General features: G+C 44.0%; 1 protein-coding gene and 1 non-coding gene across 2 annotated transcripts in view; both read right to left on the bottom strand.

The window, feature by feature from the left end:
• Positions 1-3,608: 3,608 nt before the first annotated feature.
• PASD1 (PAS domain containing repressor 1) overlaps positions 3,609-23,470 on the bottom strand; it is a 78,490-nt gene continuing 58,628 nt past the window's right edge. The window contains exons 9-15 of the mRNA XM_058291216.1: positions 19,532-19,664; positions 14,025-14,134; positions 8,010-8,192; positions 7,505-7,693; positions 6,971-7,200; positions 5,567-5,843; positions 3,609-4,249 (exon numbers count right to left, since the gene is read on the bottom strand). Of these exons, the coding sequence (XP_058147199.1) occupies positions 4,094-4,249; positions 5,567-5,843; positions 6,971-7,200; positions 7,505-7,693; positions 8,010-8,192; positions 14,025-14,134; positions 19,532-19,664 (1,278 nt within the window). The 3' untranslated portion in view covers positions 3,609-4,093. The remainder of the gene's footprint in view (positions 4,250-5,566; positions 5,844-6,970; positions 7,201-7,504; positions 7,694-8,009; positions 8,193-14,024; positions 14,135-19,531; positions 19,665-23,470) is intronic.
• LOC111765544 (U6 spliceosomal RNA) lies at positions 19,061-19,163 on the bottom strand. The gene has a single exon (XR_002797853.1). It is a non-coding gene; the product is annotated as a U6 spliceosomal RNA (small nuclear RNA).

Here is a 23,470-nt window from a genome sequence, read left to right on the forward strand (position 1 = left end):
CGAGGGGGGCATGTGTTTAGCTTGAGTGACAGGGAGGATTAAGGTGCCCTTTCCACTGAGGAACAGCCATGGGGAGATGGCCAATATGTGTCTGGGGGCCAGGGGGGAGGGCCGGGGTGGAGGTCCTGAAGTCTGGGGGTCATAGGTCACTTCCCAGGCAGGCACTGGGGTAGGAGGCACAGGAGTCAGACTGGCAGGAAGATAGCCTGGCACTCTTCACTCAGTCACTCATCAGTTCCTCGGTCCAGAAGGGCTCCAGTGCCAGCCCCCACTCTCAAGCAGGAGTTTTATCTTCTCTGCTCTGTTTCTGGGAGTCAGCAGAGGTTTCCCAGCAGGTGGGCAGTAGGTAGCATCTGGCCTCCCCCTGCACCACACCCCAGATGGAGGCTGGTTGGGCAGGACAGGCAGGCAGGTGAGGGGAAGAGCATAAAGTGAAGCACTGCACTGTGTGGCCCCACCACCTGTCTCGGGGCTTCCTGCTGTCCCAGCAGACCACAGGCTCCAAGGCCCTGAATGCAAATCTTCCTGTGAGCCTGACTCTCACCCAGAGTCTGGAGCTTATTTCCCTGTGGTTGCTAGGGGTAATCTGTGGGCTCCTTATTCCCTGCGGAAACCCTTTCAGCTAAACTGCCGGCACCTCTCCCACCTACCTTCCCCACAAGCCGCATTTGCTGAACTCTACACATAGTACACACATACTTTGCTGTGCTCTTGTAATACAGCGATTTGCCTGTCCGGTTTGCCGACCTTTGCCTCACTGCATTTGTCATGTTTTCATTCTGCAGCGTTGTTGGGATTGTTTCATCAACCAGGTGACCAAGTGGCTAATTACCCTTTGAGCTTCAGGATCAGGGCCTCCATCTGGGCTGGAAACATCTGTGGCTCCAGGAGTTTCAGCCCTCCTGGCAGTCGGCTGTTGCTGCCAATTCCCCCAAATTCTGGCCTCGCGTGTGCCCAAGGGTCTCTACTGAGGTTGATCAGAGCCACCACTGGGGATGGCACCAACTCTTGTGCAGGACTGATGTCCACAGAGTAACCCCCCCACCCTGCCCCGTTCCCTCCCCTCCCCTGCCTCACCAGCTTGAATATCCACTAGCAGCTGGTTCTCCTTTGTGAAGCATTTTCCAGGTGACTGCTAAGGACCTAGATTACAAAGATGTTCCTTTGCACATTTGTAGAGGGAAGATAGTGTACTACGAGGCCTCCAAGATCTGCCACAATCGATGCCTTAGCTGGAGCTGGGGAGGGAGGCATGCTTTGGGGAAAGGTTTGGCAATGTAGATGGAGGTAAGGGCATTCAGGTGTAAGGGACAATGACAAATAGGTGGGGGCTTGTGTCAAACCCAATGGCTCAGTGAGCGTGAAGGAAGGAGATGCTGCTGCAGAAGATCAAGGCCGGATCATGCCAGGCTGAGTGCTTGGATTTTGATAAGCCATGGAGAACTGTGATGCTTACCCATCAAAACAGGAAAACATCCCAATTATTTAATAGCCCATAGGGGACATTTACTCAAGTCTTAGCTGAAAACCAGAGTTTTCATGAAGGTTGCTGGGGCAGGTATTGAGAGATGGGGCTGATGCTTGCTGAGGTCTTCCCCATGGTCCTAGGTCTTGGAGGAGCAACAATCACCTTCCCTCCCTTCCCCACCCCCTGACTTTTCTCCCTTAACCTTTCTTCACAGTGATTTTGGCACACATACCAGAAGAGCTTCCTAAGGCTACTTTTATTTTTATTGTCTTCAAAATATTTTGCGCACTCAAGACACTGCTGCGACTCCTTGATTTGAAAAAATGTTGGGGAATAGGTACACTTATAAATGTTTGATGCCGTTGGAAACAAGAACCTTCAGTCATGAATCTGAGTGTGGGATGCTATGTTGCCACAGCCTTGCTCTGTGCTGGCCATGCCGCCCCCCTGGGAATGCGCTGCCACGGGAGACACAGCGCATCTGGAAACTCTGCCCTGTGTGGCACCTGGGGCACTTCTGCCATGTTTTTCCAACCTCCCCTTCCCCACCCCTCCCCATGTATAAATGCACCTCTCTTCTTTCCCAGACAGGTGAAGCCAATCAAAACCAAGGGCAGCCCTAACTCTTGCTGGAGGGCTGAAGGAATCCAAACCAACACAAATCAATGGTTCTTTTGATGAACTCAGCCAGGCAGAAAAGTGCATGGGAATGGGGGGGGACAGGGAGATCCTGGAATCTTGGGGCCTGCTGGAGGCTGTGTTGAGGGATGGAAGAGGCCAGAGCCTAAGTCTTCACTTCCAGGTTTCTTACCTGGAGATGTGGTACCTGGCCCCACCCCTGCTGTAGGACCTCCATGGCCCCCAGGCCTGATGCTCTAGGCCCCTCTGGTCCTTTCCCTCCCTGCTCTGGACAGAAAGGCAATATCAGGAAACTGAGGGAACAGGCAGCCCCTGTGTCCCAAGCCCAATGTCCAGATACTGGGGAGTGTGTGGGCCACTGTGCTCAGGGCATGGGGCTGCCCAGGACAAATGCTGACACCAAGGAGACCACGAGTGCTAAGGGTGGGGGTCTGGGGGGGCCTGGGAACCAGGCCTGCTGTGCGCTGGATTCTCCCAACCTGGGTCCTGTCTCCCTCTGCATGTGGGGGCTGGGGAGGTGAAGGACAGGAAACCTCTGCCCTGAGAAGTGCCCACTGCAGCATCCTTTTGGAGGTTTCTCTGGTGAGGCTTTGCAGAAACAGTCTTCCAACACGGTATGGTCTGCATAGGCCCCCGAGCTCCAGGAGAGTTCAGTACACATCCCGGGAGCAGTCACAGCCATTTCTGGACTGAGCTGGGGCCCTGGGAGCATGTCTGGGGTGGTTCTTCTTGACCCATGTCATGTGCAGATTTCTGTTGTGCCCTGGAGGCTGGCACCAGCCCCACAGCTCATCAGACAACCCAGCACCCAAGCAAAATACTCTCCTTTGTGCTGGCAGCTCTCTCCCTGGGCTAGAATCATCAGGAACTCCTCTGGAGGTAGAGGAATTGGGTTTCATGCCAACTGACTGCCAAGTCTAAGGTCTTGACTAGAAGCAAGACAGAGGGGGCCTTGCAGCTGCACCATGGTTCCCTCAAGGCAGGGATTCACCTGGGACCTGTGTAAGAAGCCGTCAGTGACACACAAAAGAAACTCACAAGCAAATGAGCCAGCCCATGGGCACTGGTACTGGGGCTTGAGGCCCCTGGAGCCCCTACTCCCTACATCCTATTCCCCTCAGACAGGCTGTTTTTGGACCTGCCCCTCTGCTCTCAGCCCACAGGAGCCTGGCATTGCCCAGTGTGCAGTCCCCTCTCATTTGAGCTTGTCACTGCAGGCCACGGGTGCCCAGGCTCACTTCTGAGGCAGGAGGCAAAGCTTGAGCATCATCAAGCCCAAGTGACCATCTGTTCTGGGGCCCCATGGGACAAGTGTAGCAGGGAACTGAGGTGTGAACCAGAGGCAGAGCAAGCCACCCCCAAGGGGCCCATTTCCTGCTGAGCCAGCACCATTTCTAGGTTCCAAAAGTCAGGCATAAAATTCAGAGACGGTTGCAGCGAAAACCATTTTTATTGAACAGTAAAACTCCACACCAGTTATTTTAACTCTGAAAACGCCTCTGTTCACCTGATGTCAGGTCCCCACAGCTGGAAACCTGTTCCTTCTGGGTTTCCCCACCAAGAATGTAGAGAGGCAAGGCTGGATCACCCAAGGCCATGTCTCAGAATGTTTGCGGCTGAGGCAGAATAGCTTCCTACTAGGTTCTAACCACTCTGAAAACTTTGTTTTGGCAGAAAGGGCCTCCCAACTTGGCCAGACTCTCTGCAGCTTGCCCAGCAGGGCAGGCAGAGGACAGCAATTACACACGACATCTAAGAAACAGGCTGGTGTGCAAGTAACAATTACAAAAATAACGCATCAATTACAAAAATAACGCATCAACTACAAAAACAATGCATCAACTACAAAAACAACGAATCGACTACAAAAACAACGCATTGAGAAGAAAAGTAGGTCCCCTCCCCCCGCCCCTCTGGCAGGAGCTGTGCGCACCCAGATGCCCCAGCCCTGCAGCCCTGTTTCCACGGTCGGCCACCCCTCGCCTCTCACAGCTGAGTGTGGAAGTACTGCTGCTGCCCCACGTCCTCCTCGGGCTGCTCCCCGGGCGGGAAAATCCCCATTTTGTCTGGTAGCTCTGCAGTAGGGGCCGGGAAAGCTTCTGGATCTGGATGTTCCTGGGCTGCCGCCTCAGGAACTTGCATCTGCAGGGAAAACGAGAGACAATATAGAGGTCTTTGCCCCCATTCCTGGACCCCTGCTGCTGCTGTGGGAGGACCCCTTTACTTCAAGTCAGCAAGTTGCCGAGAAGTGACTCTGGAGGGTGGTCCTGCCAGGTGGTGGTAAAAGGCAGAGCTGGGGAAAATGGGGTTCCTCTCCTTACCTCCCACCCAGCAGAAGCAGGCATGGGCCTTCCTAGAGTTGCCCTAAAGCATCTGGTGACTGGGTCTTGTCTGGGTCTGACCTTCCCCTGCCCAGCCTCTCTGTGAGCCACAGCTAGCCGAGGCCTTAGAAGGCCTTCTTGTCCCTGCCCTTGGACGTCGCTATCACTCTGCCTGGATTCAGTCCCACCAATGTTGGGGAAGGGGGGGTGGTAGTGGAGGACCGACGACACAAAGAAGAGTGAGCTGCAGGGTCTTTTCTGTTTCAGAAGGAGGGACCCCTCAAGCTGGGTTTAAAATGTGCTGCAATATTTCAACAAGCAGACCTCAAGAGGAGTGGAGAAGAAGGCCAAGGAAGGCTGGATGGAGCAAATCTGGGCTCTGGGCAGGAGGCTGGAGGTGAATGAGGACCTGCCAAGAAGATCCGGTCTGGGCAGTGGGATAAACTAGGGGTGGGGGGAAAACGCTAGAAAGCCCAGGGTAAGGTGCCAGAACTTCATCCTGAGGACTGTGGGGAGCCACTGCCGGCAGAAGTGGGGAGCCCACACGAAGAGACCAGAATGGTCAATGGTCCTGCAATTAGGTTACCAACCTCTTCTCTAGAGCCTCTTCCTAGCAGCAATAGTGGCCCCAGACAATCAAAATGTGTGTGTGAAAATAATCACACCTTTAGCCATTTCAAATATCCAAACCCCATTCCCCCTGCCTTAACTTAGGTGTAGGCGTTTTTTTTTAAGTCTCTAGCTACATTACAATTTCTAAAGCCAGAAGAAAAACACTCTTTCTAAGTGAGTCAGTTGGTCAGTCAGATTGAGAGTTTGTGGTCCCCACAAGGCCTGCAGGGAGCCTACCTGGGAGCAAAACCGGCTCCACGACTGCTATCTGTACACACTCCCACCAGGGCAGTTCCTGGAAACAGGGAATTCCAGATGGTGCCCAAGGCAGGGTCTGCCTTGCCAAATACAGGGCACCCTCACACCCCCTGAATGGACATCAAGCATGTTTGAAAGAGAGACTGCTGGTTTATTTTCAAGTGTGGGGAAAAACACCCAGGGTGTGTGCTCCACGGGGAAGGGACCCATGCAAGGCAGAATCCCCTTGGCCTTGGGCTAGAGGGAAAAAGCAAGGGCTGTGGCTTACCTGGTGCCAGAGCACGGGGACAGGCTGGACTGTCTCCTCACTGGCTGCCTCCCCACTGTCAGGACAAGAATTCATTTTGATGTAAACATAATGCTGTGGATCTGGTGGCTGTTGCCAAAGTTGGATGTAATCCCTTTCGTCCTTCAGGATGGGAAGTTTTGAGTTGGATTGTAAAGAAGACTGATCAAGGCCTGGAGAAGATGTCACCTCAGAGATCGGGCCACAAGCCACTGACTGCAGATCCATGGCAGGTGCCTGCTGCCCCTCAGGAAAAAAACTGTAAGAGAAACGATGGGCTTTGCTAACTCAGATGCTCTCTCCTCCGCATCTGCCCCAGCATCAGTACAGCACTTCAGGTATGCTGGATTTTCATGGCTAGATCAGATCAAAATAAGACTGAAAGTACCTAAGTAAAGCTACTATAGAAACTGAGAGAAATTACAGTCCTTTATCTCCAAAATTAAGAGAAACTCTTTTATTTCTTTTATTTGGATGGCACAACTGTCACCTCTGTGGCCTTGTGCAAGTCATTTGCCTACCCAAAAGCATCAGTGACTTACAGTTAGTCACCAAATGAGTTAGAGATGGAGTGGAGACTACAAACCAGATTTCTTCATCCCAATCCACTGTTCCCTCACCATTACACTAAGCCTGGAGGCCTTGTGATAAATACAGATTTCCAAGTCCTGTCCCGGATTCTGAAGAGGGGCCTAGGGATCTACGCATTCAACAACCTTTTTTGGTGGATTTCCATGATAACACCAGTCAGGAAGCAAGGCACTAACCTACCCATGTCAGGGTCACTGATTCCAATGTGATACCCAGAAGAAAACCCAGAGAGCTTTTTGGAGGTCTGTCTCAGAGAGGTGGCATTCATTCATTCATTCAAAAAAATTTGTTGGTCACCAAGTAAGTACTAGGTAATCCTTTCATTTCTGTCCAGAACCTCCTCTTTCTGGAATTTGGGACCAAAGACATTATTACTGAGCAGAAAATGGGTTCATGTCCTCATACTGCTACACAGGACTTAGCCCTGATGAGTTCTTGGCCTACTTAGAGACCAAATGGCAATCTAGGAACTCTTCTGCCCCCACTGCCCTCACACTGATTGTCAAGGCTATGGAGACCCTTTTGCTTGGTCTCTCCTGAAGGCAGGGAAGTAACCCAAGAGCCCAGAAGTTATTTGGCTGTGGGCATACAAAAGCTCTCTGCAGATACCTCAGATCCATCACGGGATGGTTGGCAGGGTGGCCAATGGCCACAAGGAAACATGAATGAGATCAATCGTTTTTGATGAGGGGCCTACTGGTGCCCATGGCAAGTGATCCATCAGCTCAGGCTGGGGTGCAGCCACAAGGAGAGATCAGTGACCTTACGTCTATGGCCATGTAATGAACTTCTTACCTATCATGCTCATTTCCATGGTTCTCAGCCTCCATCTCAGATACTATCTGGACAGGAACGAGGATGGGCTCCACAACCTGAATTTGGTTACTGAAGAATGCTACAGGTAGGTCGCTGTGGGTTGGCAGGCATATCTGCACTGGCTGGCTTCCCATCAGGACAGCCTGCTGCTGCTGCTGCTGTTCCTGCAGCTGTTGTTCCTGCAGCTGCTGCTCCTGCAGTTGCTGCTCCTGCATCAAAGGGCAAGCCATGAAATGCATCAGAGCCCTCAAGAGCCTCCCCCCAATTTATTTCACACTCCCACTCCATGCCCACTAAGCAGAAGATGACAGTCCTCTTTGCCTGGGCACACCCAGGTGCAGTCACACTCCTGGCTGGTGCTTGGGTCTAGTTAGTCCAGGATTATTTACTATCTCAGGCCAATGAATTGCAGTCACCTGGGTGGTCACTGACCCCTCAGAATCAGGTGAGTCCAAATCCTCATGGAAACGAAATCCCCTTTCAATTCCACAGTTATCATACGTTTTTCCATACCTGGGGGTAGGCAGCACAGGGCTCTCCAAGGATTCTGAAAGAGTGGGCTGCACGCGAGCCACAGAAATATTTGTCTTCCATGTGATCGGGTTGATCTCTCTTTGTTGGCGTAGAGGGTTGTTCGTGGGGCATCATTCCTGACGCCTGGAGCTGGGAACCATCCACTTGCAGAGATGTGCTGGACTGCATCTGTAAGGACACAGCATCACAAAGGTCTCACCCAGGCTCCGCACCTCTCCTTAAGGCATGGAGAAGGGCTGCCCACAGGCAGCCTTGACTTTATATGAGCTACCTCTGCCACTTTGCAGGCCCCCAACACATGCTTTACTTTGATAAAACTGTACCCAGTTCCCACAGCCAAGAGGAAAGGGGAAAAGCCATTGGTCTTCATGGAAGATCAATGCAAATGTCCCACGCCAACCTGTGAGTGGTAACACTCCATACCAGCAGGCTTTATTCACTACCTCCTCACCCTTCTGCCACTTCTGTGGAACTGGGCTTTTACCTGAAACTTAAAATTGTGTATGGTCTGAAGCTGTCCCTTGATCACCTCCAATGCTTCCTGCTGGCTTCTTATGCCAGACTGCAGAATCTGAGTCCTTTCTTCCAGCTGCTCCTCAAACTTCTCTATCATTTGCAGCTCACGGTGCTCAATGTAGGATGCAAGTGATGGTGATGGTAGTGGTGGCTGTGGGGAAGAATCACTTAGGGTTCATCCATAGAACACCAGACTCCCTAAATCCAACCAGAATGGGGTTTTCCTTCAAAATTTGAGAGACCGTGGCACTCCAATCCTGAGCTCATTTATTATTAGAAAGTTTGAAAACAACAGAAGACTTCCAGAATCCAGTAATTCTAGATCAGAAATGGACCATGAGCATGGGATCATTCAGTCTGAAATTTTTTCCTCAAAAGACAGATGAAGAACTGGCCCAGATCACAAACCACTGTCCAGCAGTGAGCCATGCCAAAAACACCTAATTTGACCGATTCCATGGTTAACAATGGAACCATGATAATGACAGTAACTGGGTCTTCCTCTGCTCCAGAAATTCTTCTCAGCCCTGAACAGAAATTCACAAATTTCATCTTCTCAAAGCATTATAAAATAGGTGCTGTTATCCTTCCCAGATACAATAATAGTATCTGGGCGAATACTTTCCTCTTGGACCTGGAAGTGTAATTTTTAAACTTGGGGAATGCCTCAGATCTGGAAATGAACTCATCACTAAGGTAGAACTCTACCACAAAATGCATCGCTATATAGTAATAGCTTGTTACAACATAAGAAGCCTACAAATCCAGTGCAAGGTTCCCTTTTCTCCCTAATCCCCTCTCCTCTCTCACCCTTTCCTTATCTTTCTGTCCTCATTCACTGTCTTGGTTAGTTACTTACTACTTCCTAACTGTAGATTATGAGATTTAGCTCCTGCACAGCATTGATGTTTGAAGAAATCTGTGTTAAAAAATTTGGGGGGATATGAAGAAACAAATGAAGAGGTCTATTTTTTCTCTTTTTTTGCAAACTCCAAGGGATTGCCAAACATTTATGAAAACTCATCCCTTCACTTGCTCTTCTGTTGCACTATGAACTGGTGTCACTGTCATGAGCCCTAGGACAGGAGACAAAGGACCAGGAAAGCTCAGAGGAGGAGGAAAGCTCTTGTACTTGAGGGGATCTGAAAAAGTTTTGTGAAAGGTGCCATCTGTACTTGGATGCACAAATCCAATACACTTGACTATGCCTATTGGTCAAGTGGCTGAGCAAATGGTGACTCCAGCAGAGGGAACAGCATGAAAAAATGTACAGGTTTATCAAAGTAGAGAGTGTGTTGGGGGGTAAAGCAATGCTCCCGGTTGTCTGGAATGGAGAGGACAAGCCAAGTCATAGGTGGAGAGGAAACGAGAAGGCTTTGAGCAGACCATCCAAGGCTGTGGGAGGGTGTGTCCTATTACACAGAACTGATCAGAGAAGGTCAGGCCCAGATACGCATGGTAGAAGATGCTTTCTGGTGTGCAAGATGGACTGATGGAGAGTGTGAGCACAGAACCAATTGGGTGTAGCTAATCAGGGCCTGAAATATTCCAGGGGCAAGAGACACAAGAGAGGAAGAACTTATTTGAGAGAAATTAAGAAAGTGGAGAGGAGTTGTCAACTGATTAGCTGAGGGAGGCAGGAAAGAGACAGGATCCTTGGAAAAGAACTGGCAAGCTTTTCAGGGGGCCTGGACACAAATGCTGTTCTATTGCACTGTGGCCTTTCAGTGCCCTTTATGATTGATGTAAGCACATGGCAGAGTTAGCAAAAGAGAGAAATCACCAGATGAGCTGTTTTTTGGAATGAAAAATTATACATGTTTTTAATCCATTGACAACTGCCCAAAGGCCTTCATTCACCAAATACCTGTATGTCTCTACCTATAAGAAAGGAGGCATTCATTAGACAAGAAAAACTACATTTCAGACTGAAAGAGACAACATTTGAAGGTCATGGCATTCACCCACCCTCTCCAGGCAAGAACCTTTTCTCAGCTATCCCTGGCAGATGAGCTGCCAAGCCCTGGCCTTAACATTTCAGCATTTTAGGAGCAACCCAACCCATATGAGAAAGGCTAATCATGCTAGATCACTTCCTTGTAGGTAGCTAGAAGCTACACGCCCTGGACATTCCAGCTCTCAGCCCTGCTTTGATTCTCTGGGGCTGTATGTCTTCCACTTCATGAGCCTGTCAGCCTTTCAGCTGTTGGGATAAAGTTGTCTTATGCCTCCTCAGTCTTGCCTTTTCTAGTTCTTTCAACTACTGACTCTATGATGTTTTTCAGCCATCTTACCATCATGGTTTCCAACTTCTGGATACACTCCAGGTTGTAAATGCACGACAGACAAAACTGAGACTAATAGATTCTCTCATGCAGAGTTAGATTCCACACATTCATTGCCAGTTATTTAGGCCCTTTTAAGCACAAGATTTAATTATAAATTAATTCTAAACAGGAGAGAAACAGGTTGACAGTGAAAGATTAACCATAACTTTTAAGCATAAATAAGAACAAAATGGTTTTACCCAAAGATTTTCTTTTAAATAATTCATAACAAACGTACCATCCACATATAAAATGTTATTATAGGGCAATGGGAAAAAGAGGGAGGATACTGGGTATTTGGGAGTCCCCTGTATTTGGTATGTGACTTTTCTGTAATCTAAAACTTCTTTGAAGACAAAATGAAAAAAGTAAAAACTTGTTGAATAAACTGAAGAAAATGTCACTGTATGTAGAGGACAACAGATCTTACAGTGATGAAAATGTTAAAGAATTTTTAAAACAAATATTTTTCATTAGTTTATATTACACTAAATTTTTTTAAAAATTGTATTTTATTTCTTATTCTTATTTTTTATTTTTATTTTTGTCTTTATTTTTTTAATGTTACATTCGAAAAATATGAGGTCCCCATATATCCCCCACCCCCCTCACCCCACTCCTCCGCCCATAACAACAATCTCCTCCTTCATCATGAGACATTCATTGCAATTGGTGAATACATCTCTGAGCACCGCTGCACCCCATGGTCAATGGTCCACACCATAGCCCACTCTCTCCCACAGGGCACCCAGTGGGCCATGGGAGGACATACAATGTCCGGTAACTGTCCCTGCAGCACTACCCAGGACAACTCCAAACCCCGAATTATTTCTTATTTTTAAAACTGCCATTATTATTTCATTATCTTATTAATTGTATTTAGCTATTTTATTGGCTTCATTTTTGAAGAAGTTCTGGATCACAAAAGGGTTACAACTGTGGCAGGGGAGGATCACTGATGCGGGGTTGGAGGAAGCTCACTTGGGTATACGTATAAAGCATATGAATGTGTTCAAATGTTCATGGGGCATTGTCACAATAGGTGGAGATTCATACAATAACTGAAGGAATATAAAATTTCCATCCTGGGGCGCTCTGCCACTTTCTCTAATGAAACTCCAAGAATCTCCCGAGTACAGGGGCATGACTAGTGAGGGAGGATGGTCCTTTGACAGGCCCTTGATATTGATGACTGTGCTTATGAACATTTACTCTTAAAATGGAAACTTAGCATAGTATTATAGGGTGCCTAAGAGTTGACTCCTGGGAGCCTCCTGGTTGCTCAAATATGGCCTCCCTTTAAGCTGAACTCATCATATAAATACATTACCTTCCCCCCAGTAGGGGCCATGACTCCTGAGGAAGAGCCTCTCTGGCACTGAGGGGGTTACTACCAAGCACCAACTAGCAATGCATCTGGAAAAAGACCTTGACCAAAAGGGGAAAAAGGTAAAGACAAATGAGTTTATATGGCTAAGAGATTGCAAAGTGAGTTGGGAAGTCATTCCAGAGGTTATTCTTATGCATGTCTTAGCAGGATCTCATTGACTGCCAAAGTAGATACAACCCCAAAGAGGGGAGTTCCTGAGGGTTCTGAAGACATCCAGACACTATAGTCAGGGCAGATATCTCAAGAGTTTGGTACCTTGCCAGTTGGCCCTACTTTGGAATTTACACTCCCCAGAGTGACAGAGTCGGACTCAGTTATGGTTTCCCTACACATAGCTCTTCGGCTCTTTTATTTCAACCTATAATTAGTACTAGAGTTGGTAGGTGTATGTCCAAAAGACTTAAATCTTTGGGCTGTCCATGTGCCAGCTTGGCCTCGAATCTCAACAGAGTTGTTACACTTGCTCTCCAGTTCACTGGACTCACCCAGGACAACCAACAAGGAGGTGATGATGGACAGCTACCATACAAAGGAACTGAGAGAGTTTACAACTGCAAGCAAAAGAGTCCCATCCATCGGCCCTAATGGATCATAGCCCCCTTTCAGTTAGAGGTGGAGTGGACATCATCATCCCAGAATCCTCAAGATTGGGGAATGAACTATAGACAAAAGTAAATGTGCTGGTATTCTCCTATAGACTTACTGCAAGTCTAGCAATGGAAGAAATTATATCATTGATGTGGAGGCAGTGGCCACTGGAGGTTTTAAGGGCAGGGAGAGGGAAAAATGTGTAATACTGGGGCATTTTCGGGACTTGGAACTGTCCTGAATGACACTGCAAAGACAGATACAGGACATTATATATCCTTCCATAACCTACAGAATTGAGTGGGAGAGAGTGTAAACTACATTGTAAACTATAATCCATGCTAGTGACAATACTCCAAAATGTGTTCATCAATTGCAATGACTGTACCAGACTAATGAAGGATATTGCTTATGTGGGAAAATGTGGGAGGTGTGGGGAGTAGGGCATATGGGAATTCCCTATATTCTTTATGTAACATTTTTGTAACCTAAGTATCTTTGAAAAAAATAGACGTAATATGGTGGCATTTTTGGGACACTGAAATTCTCCTGAATGATGTTGCAGTGACGGATATAGGCCATTATATATATAATCTTGTCATAACTTATAAAAATATGTGGGAGAGAGTTTAAACTATAATGTAAACTATAATCCACACTTAGTGGCAATGCTCCAATATGTGTTCATCGATTGTAACAAATATACCACACTAATGAAGGATGTTGTTAATGTGGGAAAGTGTGGGAGGGGTAGGGAATGGGATATATGGGAATACCCTACATTTTTATGTACATTTGTGCAATCTAAGTATGCTTTAAAAATAAAAAAATTAGTAAATAAATAATTCAAGTAATTTTCATAGGAGTCTAAAAATCCCTACATGGCAAGCAGACCATTTCAAAATGGAGAAACTGAGGCTCAGGGACTTGCCACGGTCATACTGTTGGGAATGAAGTCAAACAATTGTCTTCAAACCCCTCAGTGTTTTCATGAGATTAGGATGCCTTTGGCATTAAAAATGGAGTGACTCATCTTAGGCTCAGAACAGACCATAAACTCATTATCTTGGCTACCAATCCTGATTTTGATAATTCTGTCTAATATAAAAGATCATTCAAATCTGTGTTTCTGTACACAAATTGCAGGGTGGAGAAACAACAGAATAGTTAATCCAACTGTTCTGACTTGGCTTTGGACCATGTATTGATACTAATATCTTAAAGTTGGTTATGTCTAACACTCTGAAGTGCACATTTAAAACCTAATAAAAATGTCACTGAGGAAACCTAGCTGGGAGTGGGGGTGGAGGTGGGAAAGGCAGGTAGGAAAGTTGTCTTCTCTTGAAGTGGCTAGCATTCCCTCAGAGGTGATGAGAAGCAGGGCTCTTAAAAAGACTGCTTTTTCTTAATAGTTGTTCTTCCTATTTGGCTTAAAATCTCTCTCAAGCACAAAGCGTTCTGGGGTGTTTCACATTTGAGGAGAGCAGGGGTTTGGTTTCTCTGCCAGGGCCCACTGGTCTCAGTTACATTTAATAGTCCAGGGAAGACAGAAAAGGCAACACAGTTTAAAAAGCAAAGTTCATGATTTCTGCAAAGTGAAGCTGAGCAAGAGAGTAGACAGGGCCTTTGAGGGGTTAGAGGTAGAGACAAATATGCCAAGCAAGATTCCCGGAGGTACCTGATAGCTGGTGCTGACAACCACACTGGAGAAAGGGAGGGTCTCTGGCCCCACACAGCCCATCTGGCCCATTCGACGTCTGACTTCAGAACACCCCATACATAAGGCAACTGAGGAGGAAAGCACAGTGGAATTTATGACCAAAAAAGCAAAAGTATCAACATGATTAGAGAGATTATACCGGTTTCTATTTCCATATACATACACACATACATATGTATATACATATATATATATATATATATATATATATATATATATATAAGTACATACTTATAAATCAGAAAAACAGGAGAGTCCATTTTAATCCATGTTAAGGCCGAGATGTACCAGGGGCCAAGAGTCATTCCTTATTGAAATCTGTCATCATTTGAAAATGAAGAAAAGGGAGGTAGTTTCAATTTTCCTTCTCCCACCCCAGCATTAGCTGGTGTCCAAACCCGTTTACTCCACATTGGCACCTAGTTGTCAGTGCCTTTTCACTGTAAAATTCTTTTGGCTCTGCTTCATGCTGATAAAACCAAATTCAACCTTTTCATAAATCACTTCGGAACAACTGGCTCCCCAGAATGTGGAGCCTCAGGAGAGTCCAGAGTGCTCTAGAAGGTGTTATGACATGACCCTCCTTCAACAGCCCCGAAAGGCTCGGTGGAGAACATTATTAGGGTAAATAATGTCGTTTGCTGTCTCTCAACAACTCCACTGGCCTAATCCCATGTCCATCAATTGCTAGAGTCAGAGACTGGTCTTTGAGCATCTTCACTAGATACTTATCTTGTCATCAGACCTATCTCTATGCTCTCTGCTTTTCATCCTTATAGACACTTGGCCCTGTCACTGATGCCACAGGCACAGAGCATTAAATAAAGAATTCCATATCTCTTGTGTCCCATGCCCAGCAAGGCTGTCTTGCTTCTTGACTATTGGTTTCCTACTCAAGATAGCTAAGATTTGGCTGGATGGCAAACAAAAGGGCTCTGTGACTCCTGGACCAAGAAACCACAGCTACTTTCACTCGTTACAAGTGCCTTGGTGGTTCTAGAGCTTGAAGGCATTTTCTCCTCATCACATTAGAAGCCAGTGAGTTTGGCCTACAATGGAGATAAAATGTAATTAACTTCAGTCTTGAGTCAGAGGTTCACAACAACTATAAGCTTGTGAAATTTGTTTGTTCAATATGATTGAGGAACAGACATCGAATTTACCCTCCCACCTGAAACAACCAAAAGAAAAAAAAAGCCAAATAAATGAAACAAATGGTTTTCAAGACACCAGACCGCAGGCAATGAAGAACAGTGATATGAGAAACAAAGTGAACCCTATGATTGTCACGGTTTATATCCCAGATAGTTTCCAGGTCTTGGAAAGAAAAGGGGAACTAAGGCAGAGGCCTGAATTGAGAAGATGAACCTGAGAGTCCAGGGATACCAAAGTGGCTAGAGTTGGCAAGCTAGAGTGCAAGAAAAGAGAGTGCAACACAGAAAGCAAACTCAAGAGACCTGTGCAAAGTCCTTCTTGAGCATCCAGCAGAGTAATGAGTGGTACGTGTGTATGAAGAAACACTCAAGACCAGAGAAAGAACCATCTGGAAGAATTAGAGGAAAAAAACACTAGGTGCTCACCCAAGGTCAAGAATAGAGCCTGGTCTTATTGGTCAGCCCAGAAATCCTCATAATTCACAGGGCACTGGGTAGAGTACTCAGAAGGGTCTTGCCTCAGTAGTGGGGAAACATTAGTCCTAGACAAAAAATTGCTCTACTCTTGCTTAGCAATCTTAAAAACAAGACACGAAAGGATCATCCAGTTGCCAAGCAACTTAACTGTATTCCCGAAGACTATATATATAGGAAAAATACAATATCCAGTACTTGAACAAGGTAAAATTCGCAATACCAGGCATTTAAATAAGAACTGCTGAAGCATGAGAGGAGGCTTTAAAACACGATAAAAATTAGAAGAGTTCATCAAAACAGACCCAGACCTGACACAGATGTTAAAATTAGTAGAGAAGAATATTACAACAACTATTAAAATTGAATCCCATATGTTTGAAAACATGGTTTTTCACAAAGGTACCAAGGCAATTCAATTGAGAAATGTTGGTCTTCTCATCAAATGATGCTATTACAATTGGATGTCCATATACATTCATATAAAAAATCAACTGAAGATGGATTTTTAGATCTAAATGGAAAACATAAAACTGCTAAACTTCTGGAAGAAAATATAGAGGAAAATCTGCTTGACATTGGGTTTCACAGGTAATTTTTTAGATTCCACACAACAAGCATGATCCATAAGAGAACAATTTTTGATAAACTGTATTTTGCAAAAATTTTTGCTTATGCTCTGCAAAAGACACTGTGAAGAGAAAGACACTGAAAAGACAAGCTACTGAGTGAGAAAGTATCAGCAAAGCATATATATGGTAAAGGTTATATACAGAACCCACAAATCTCAAGAGATAAAAAACAAAGAATCCAATTTTGTAAGTGGGCAAAACGGTATGTTGGTGAAGGGTTGTTGTATGAGAATTCTATACTTGCCTATGACGATTGTTTTGTAAGTTCACAACTTCTGTAATAAAAATATTTTTTTGAAAGTGGGCAGAAGATCTTAACAGACATTACTCCAAAGAAGACATTTGACTATTAAAAAAGCACATGAAAAGATGCCAAGCATCACTTTCATTAGGGAAATGCACATTAAACCACAGATGAGATACCACTGAACACATACTAGAATGGTTAAAATAGTTACAACAAAAATATATGATGAACTAAGTGCTGATAAGGATGTGGAGTAACCAGAATTCCCATACATTGGTGCTGGGGATGGCAAAGTGGTTTAAGCTTTTTGTAAATAATTTTGGCAGTTTCTAATAAAGCTAAACACACACAGAACATATGACACACATGAGGCCCTCCTCCTAGGTGAGTTGCACTCCCAACTTAATTAAAAACTATACTCACATAGCAAACCACTATGCAAATATTTATAGTAGCTTTAGGTATAATCACCAAAAATTAAAAACTAACTTAGATGTCCTTCCATGGTACATTCACAAGGTGGAATTTTCAGCAATAGAAAGGAATGAACCACTGACTCAGGCAACAACATGGATGAATCTTAAATACATTTTGCTAAAGTGAAAGAAACCAGGCCTCAAAGGCTAGATGCTATATGATTCCATTTACATGACATTCTGGGAAAGGAAAACCTATGTGGATGGGAAGGAGATCAATGGTTGCCAGGTATTCAGGGGACAAAGGTTGACTATAGAGAGTCAGCACAAAAGAATTTTGTGGATGATGGAGTTGTTCTGTTTGGTATGTGGTGGTGGATGTAAAACTCGTTGCCTTTGCCAAAACCCATAGAACTGTACAACCCCCAAAGTGAATTTTACTGTTTGCAAACTTAAAAATAAATCTACCAGGATGTGGGGGCAATCCAAAGATGGAATGCAAACTGTGATAAGTAAATCTAACCATATTACAAATGAATGACATATCCACACTGAAAGGGTGAGGAATAAAGAAACTGACCTAAGTAAATTTGGAAAAGTGTTTTGCCTGGATACTGTACAGCTAAAGACAAAAACAATTACACACATGCTGAACTTAAAGGGATGTGGGTTAGCAAACTTAAAACTACTTTCAGTTATACTAGTCTTAAGCAAGTCAGTAAATATAGTCAAGATAATAGAGTCAGATTTCTGTCAGAGATAAAATTGACAAGAAAAGGGAGAAGGCTAGAATGAACCCTGTGGTGCTGGACTGGAAATAGGAAGTGTTGATGTGAACTCCTGCTGTTTTCTTGAGATCTACATACGACTGTAGAGATAACTAAATAAATATGGATGGGTGAGTGTGCATGCATGGCTGAGTAGGCATGCATCTATTTTCTAGCTTTGTCAACTGAGAAGGCACAGAAGCAATGGCACACCAGTGCCAAGAGCACATTCAATGCCCTGAAATTTCTTTCTATCTACCACTCTCCAATAAAAGGACCAAGGGCTCCTTGAAGAAGAGGCTGATGGCAGTGGCAGGGCTGGGGCAGGTGAGCCTGGAGCATCTTGTGGCACCAGAGGTATGGAAGTACAAAAAGAAAAAATGCAAAGATGTGGCCTCTTGAAAGGACATGGGAGCCAATCTAAGAAAAACCCCGATGGCCAAGCTGGAACAAATTGAGAACGAAACACAATGATGGTATTGGGTTACAAACCAAGGGTTGAAATAAATATCCACAAATCCATCTTGATATAAAGAAATAACTGAAAGAAAATGAATGAAAGGAGGATAAGGAACAACTCTTCCTTACAGAAGGACCCCAGCTAATAAAACAAGGGATGTAGAAAATCATCATTAGGACACAGTAATACCTGCTGCAGGCAAGAGCCACCGATATGCCAAATGTAGTGGGTGAAAGTTTAAGGAGAAACAGGACATCTGCATATTCTCAGTGGAAAAAACAGTAAAAACGATATATCAACATCATGTGCCCTTGATATAAGGCACTGGGAACGATACATGACACTTTTTTCTGAGCTCAACCAACGTAAATTTGTTCTCCGTTGAGCTTCTTTCCATTCACCTCATCCACAGTTTTCTGTTACTCTTCATGCCTTTTGAAGTGCACAAATCCAGAACCTTCAGATTTCCCAATTCCATCTGACATGACTTTCACAGTTAAGGCAGGTACAAAGAGATGCTTAAGACACTCACCATGTAGGTCTTACAACTTCTTATGAAAATATTGGTGAGCTCTTTTGCCCTAGCTCTGAGTTCTGCTCCTAGTTCTTTATAAGAATTAACCCATTCAACAAATACTTTACTATCATTTAGAAGCATTCCATTCATTTAAAACATTTTTTTCAACTGTTTCCTGTGTCTCACAGCATACAAATCTACAGCCCTTGGAACCATTTTCATTGCAAACCACCTCACATGAAAAAAATATTACCAAAAGCAGAAAATATAACATACAGTGCTTTATCAATGGATTTGTCCAAATTTTTAATGAGTATGTTGCTCATAAAAAATATGGAACACATCACAAAATTGCATGTCATCCTTGTGCAGGGGCCATGCTAACCTTCTCTGTATCATTCCAGTTTTAGTATATGTGCTGCTGAAGCACAGTACAGTCTGTTAACAAGAGGTTTTTTGGAACGAAACTACTGTGCCGTAGCAGAATAGCCTGCATGAATATAAAAAGATTAAGTGCTATTCCTCCAAGGACTGAGATTTAGCACAATCTTTAGAATATTAATATTAAATGGGAGAGAATAATACCATTTCCAAGCCCTTGAACCCTTGATGAGATATCCATTCTACTGCTCTCAAATCACTGACTCACAAAACTTACAAAAGATAAAGGAAGAATTCCCTCTTGTGATCTCACACCTTTATAAAAGAGAATATGATATTCATTTCAAAACTTTATCTACCTTGTAGGGCACTATTTTTCTTCTGCTATCCCTCATTCAAACACCCCAATGTACTTACCTTGAAAATCAGGAAACCCTTCTGTGGGGGGCGGGTTGGCCTCACCAGATGTTTCAAACTCGTCCTTAATGACAACCTCATAAATGTTTTCATGTGATCCACAGTGCTGGATCTCTGCACTATTATTTTCAACCTATGACATTCCAAAAGAGAAGGAGAAAATGCCATTTCAGTTTGGAGATAAAGAGATAAACAGTAGGAAATACAGGCAGAACACTGAAAATTTTATTCATTTCACAGTCCCAATTTCTAACCCCTGCTTCATTCAGTGGAGTAACAAAAGATCATTATCTGACATGTCTTTGAATAATATGGCTGAAAGAAAACAAGCAGAGATTATGGGTGCCTCTTGCTATACATTGTCAAAACCAAGACTAAAAGCACAAGTAAAAGAAAAACATTTAGAGATCAAAGGCATGGCAAAAAAAATTGCTTTTCTGTGGTGTTGGTCAAATGCTACATGGTAGTCAAGGATAGCAATCTATTCATCTTCCTTCTTCATCAGTAGACCCAATCCACGGGGTCAAAGAGAGGTGGAAAGGTTGTGGGAAGACTGTGCTATCACAAATGGGGCCATTTCTTCCAGAGGTGCTGCAGGGGCAACTCAGGGGGATAAAAGGCCAACTGGGGGCTGCTTAACAATTACTGCATGTTCTTTAGGCAGATTCAAGTTGAAAGCATTATTTGAGAAAGTACATTTATTATAGTATCAGAGAGATGGAAAGATACCTGGAGAGCACTTAGCACAATCTCTCCATTTGACAGTGTCAAAGAGGGGGAAGTCATACAGCAAGTTAGGAACAGTATAAGAGACAGAATCCATTGACTTCAAACCCTCTCCTCTTTCCCCTAACTCAGGCTGCCTCAATTCCAGCCATTTGTTGCTAGACTCCTGGATGAGGGCACGAGTGAAGTAGGTGTAGATAGAGACAAGGACCTAGGACTGAGCCGTGGAGTATTCCCAAAGGTAAGAGACTAGGGAGAAGAAGAGGAATCAGCAAAGGAGACCGAGAAGAAATAACCAGTGAGGTAAAAGATAGACAAGTGAAGAAAATATTTCCAGGAGGACAGAAGGAGAAACAGCGCCAGATATTGCTAATAGGTTAGGTGGGGTGACAAATGAGATGTGACAGTTAGATTCAGGACTTGGAGGCCACTGCTGATCTTGTCAGGGTGAGTTTTGGTGGAGTATGGAAGTGTATGGGGAGAGAACATCTAGTAAGCATTTCAGACATAAGCATGTCCAAAATGAAGTCTCTGCTGTTACCCTACTTGCCCATACCCAAATGCCTCTAAATTTTCAGTTTCTTCCCACAGTTTTCTCCATCTCAGTTAATGAAACACCATCTCTATTTCATGCATTGGTGATCTGAGCACAGAATATACACAGTGGCCAAAGCAGTTAACCCTCCCACTGCCTTATCTCCTCTATGTATAATACAGGTCACCTGGTTCTCCCATTTGGAGGGGTGAGAGCCTCTTTTGTCTCTCATGTCTGAAAATTAAGAGAAATGAAATAAACCAGGGTTCACATCTCTGTCTCTCACCAAATACGTTAGTAATCTCAGACTTCTCTCTTTTTCTCACATCCTTCATCAAATGCCAGCAAATCCTGTGGGTTCTTCCCTCAATAGATAGCTAGAATCCAATCACTTCTCACAACTCCACTGTAACTGCTTTGGTCTAAACCACCATCATCCCTCATCTGGATTGCTGAGAGAGCTTTCTAACTGGGCTACCAGCTTCCGCACTTGCTTCTCCTCCCCAGAGTCTATTCTCAACACTGATTCTCTTTTACATTTTTTATTAGAGATGTTGTGAGCTTACAAAACAATTATGCATAATGTGCAGAATTCCCATACATCACCCCTCCACCAACACCTTACATTGTTTTGGAACATTTGTTACAGATTATGAAAAAACATGACCAGACCATCACCACTAACTATGGTGCATAGCATACACTTGGTATATTTTTTTCCATACAGTCCCTATTATTAACACCACGTAGTTGTATTTTACATTTGTGATAGTTCATGAGAGAACCCTCATCTTTGTATTGTTAACCACAGTCCAAATTTCACCACATGGTTCACTATGTTATCCAGTCCCATTCCTTGTACATTCTAACCAAAATGTACACTCGGTGGCTCTTACTGTCATTACAGAGTTCTAGTCATTGCCCCAGTAAACAGTTGAACCTTTCCTTTAGTCCAAAAGAAAAAATCCCATATCTCCCTATTATTGACCCTTAGTGTTGATATAGCCCTTTTGGCACTGATGCAAGAACATTACAATATTGCTGTTAACTACAGTCATAATATACATTAATTATATTTTTCCCATGCATCTCCATATTCTTACCACTTTATAATTGTGATGTACATTTGTTCTAGTCCATAGAAGAACATTCTTGTATTTATATTATTAAGCAGAATTCTCATCCACCTCTGGGTTCACTATGTTATTCAGTCCCTAGATTATTCTCTAGCTTTCTTTCAATTGACATTTGCATCCCAAGACTACCTTTTTCAGCCACTATCCCACTGATAAACCAGCCATGTTAGTTATGCTCACTATAATGTGTTACCATCAACTTTATCCATTTTCACACTTTTATGGTCAAGTTCATTGAAAATTCTATGTACATCATCAGTACCCCTTCTCAGCCCTCATCCTATCTCCTAATAACCTGTAATCTAGATTGTAAATCCATGTATTTATTCTTCATATTTAGTTCCTATTAGTGACACCATACAATATTTGTCCTTTTGTGTCTGGCTTATTTCACTTGGCATAATGTCAAGGTTCATTATCATATGTGTCCCAATTTCATTTCTTCTTACTGCAGTCTAGTATTCCATAATATGGATATACCACACTTTGTATTTCCTCTTAGGAGAAATATCTAAGTCTTTGCAGATTTTTAAATAGGATTGCTTGCTCTTTTATTGTTGAGTTGTATGATCTCTTTATATAGCATGGGAATCAAATACTTATCAGAACATTGACACTTCTTAATAAGTAAATCATACCATCTCACTCCTCTCTGTCATTCAGAGTAAAACCCAAAATCAGTACAGTGGCATTCAAGGCCCTACTCAACTCAATCTCCATTATGTTGCTGATCTCATCAACACATACTCATAACTTTTCTGACTTTGCCCCAGCCCCATGGCCTGCCCGCTGTTCCTCTAAACACCTTAAAGCCTTGGGTTGGTTTTCCTTTTTCTTGGAATAGTCTTTCTCCTGGATATCCTCATAGCTAGCTTTCTCACCTGCTTCTAGACTTTGCTCAAATGTCATTTTCACCATATTTAACACTGCACCCTCCAGTTGTTGTAGTCCAATGTGCAGAATTCCCATACATCACCCCTCCACCAACACCTTACATTGTTTTGCTACTCTTTTCCCATAGCTACTCTTTTCCCATGCTACTCTTTTCCCATAGCTACTCTTTTCCCATGCTACTCTTTTCCCATAGCGTTTATCACTTTCTAATATATGATTTATTTACTGAATATGCTTGTCTTGTTTATTGTGTATCTCCTTCTGCTAGAATGCAAGCTTCTCCAGGGCAAGGAAAATTTTCACTCTTTTGTTAACTGCTATATCCCCTCCCCTCCCTTAAAACAGTGTCTAGTACATAGTGGGTGCTCAATAAATATTTGTTCACTGAATCAATAAATGAAAGACTATGAAGTGGCCTTTAAAATAAATGTTTAAATTGTTCAAAGATATAAGGAAAGAAAGGGAAGCCATATAACAAAGAATAGGACTATGTGGAAAAATCAGTAGCTTTGAAAGTAGATGTACCACTGTGCACATAAGAAACATAGATTTTTGTGTGAGGCAGCCCTGGATGTGGCCAGTCTTGAAGCCAAACTCAGCATGAAAATGTGTTGCCTTCCCCCCAGCGTGGGACATGACTACCAGGGA

The sequence above is a fragment of the Dasypus novemcinctus genome, chromosome X (genome assembly GCF_030445035.2).
Source record: "Dasypus novemcinctus isolate mDasNov1 chromosome X, mDasNov1.1.hap2, whole genome shotgun sequence".
NCBI classification, from domain to species: domain Eukaryota; kingdom Metazoa; phylum Chordata; class Mammalia; order Cingulata; family Dasypodidae; genus Dasypus; species Dasypus novemcinctus.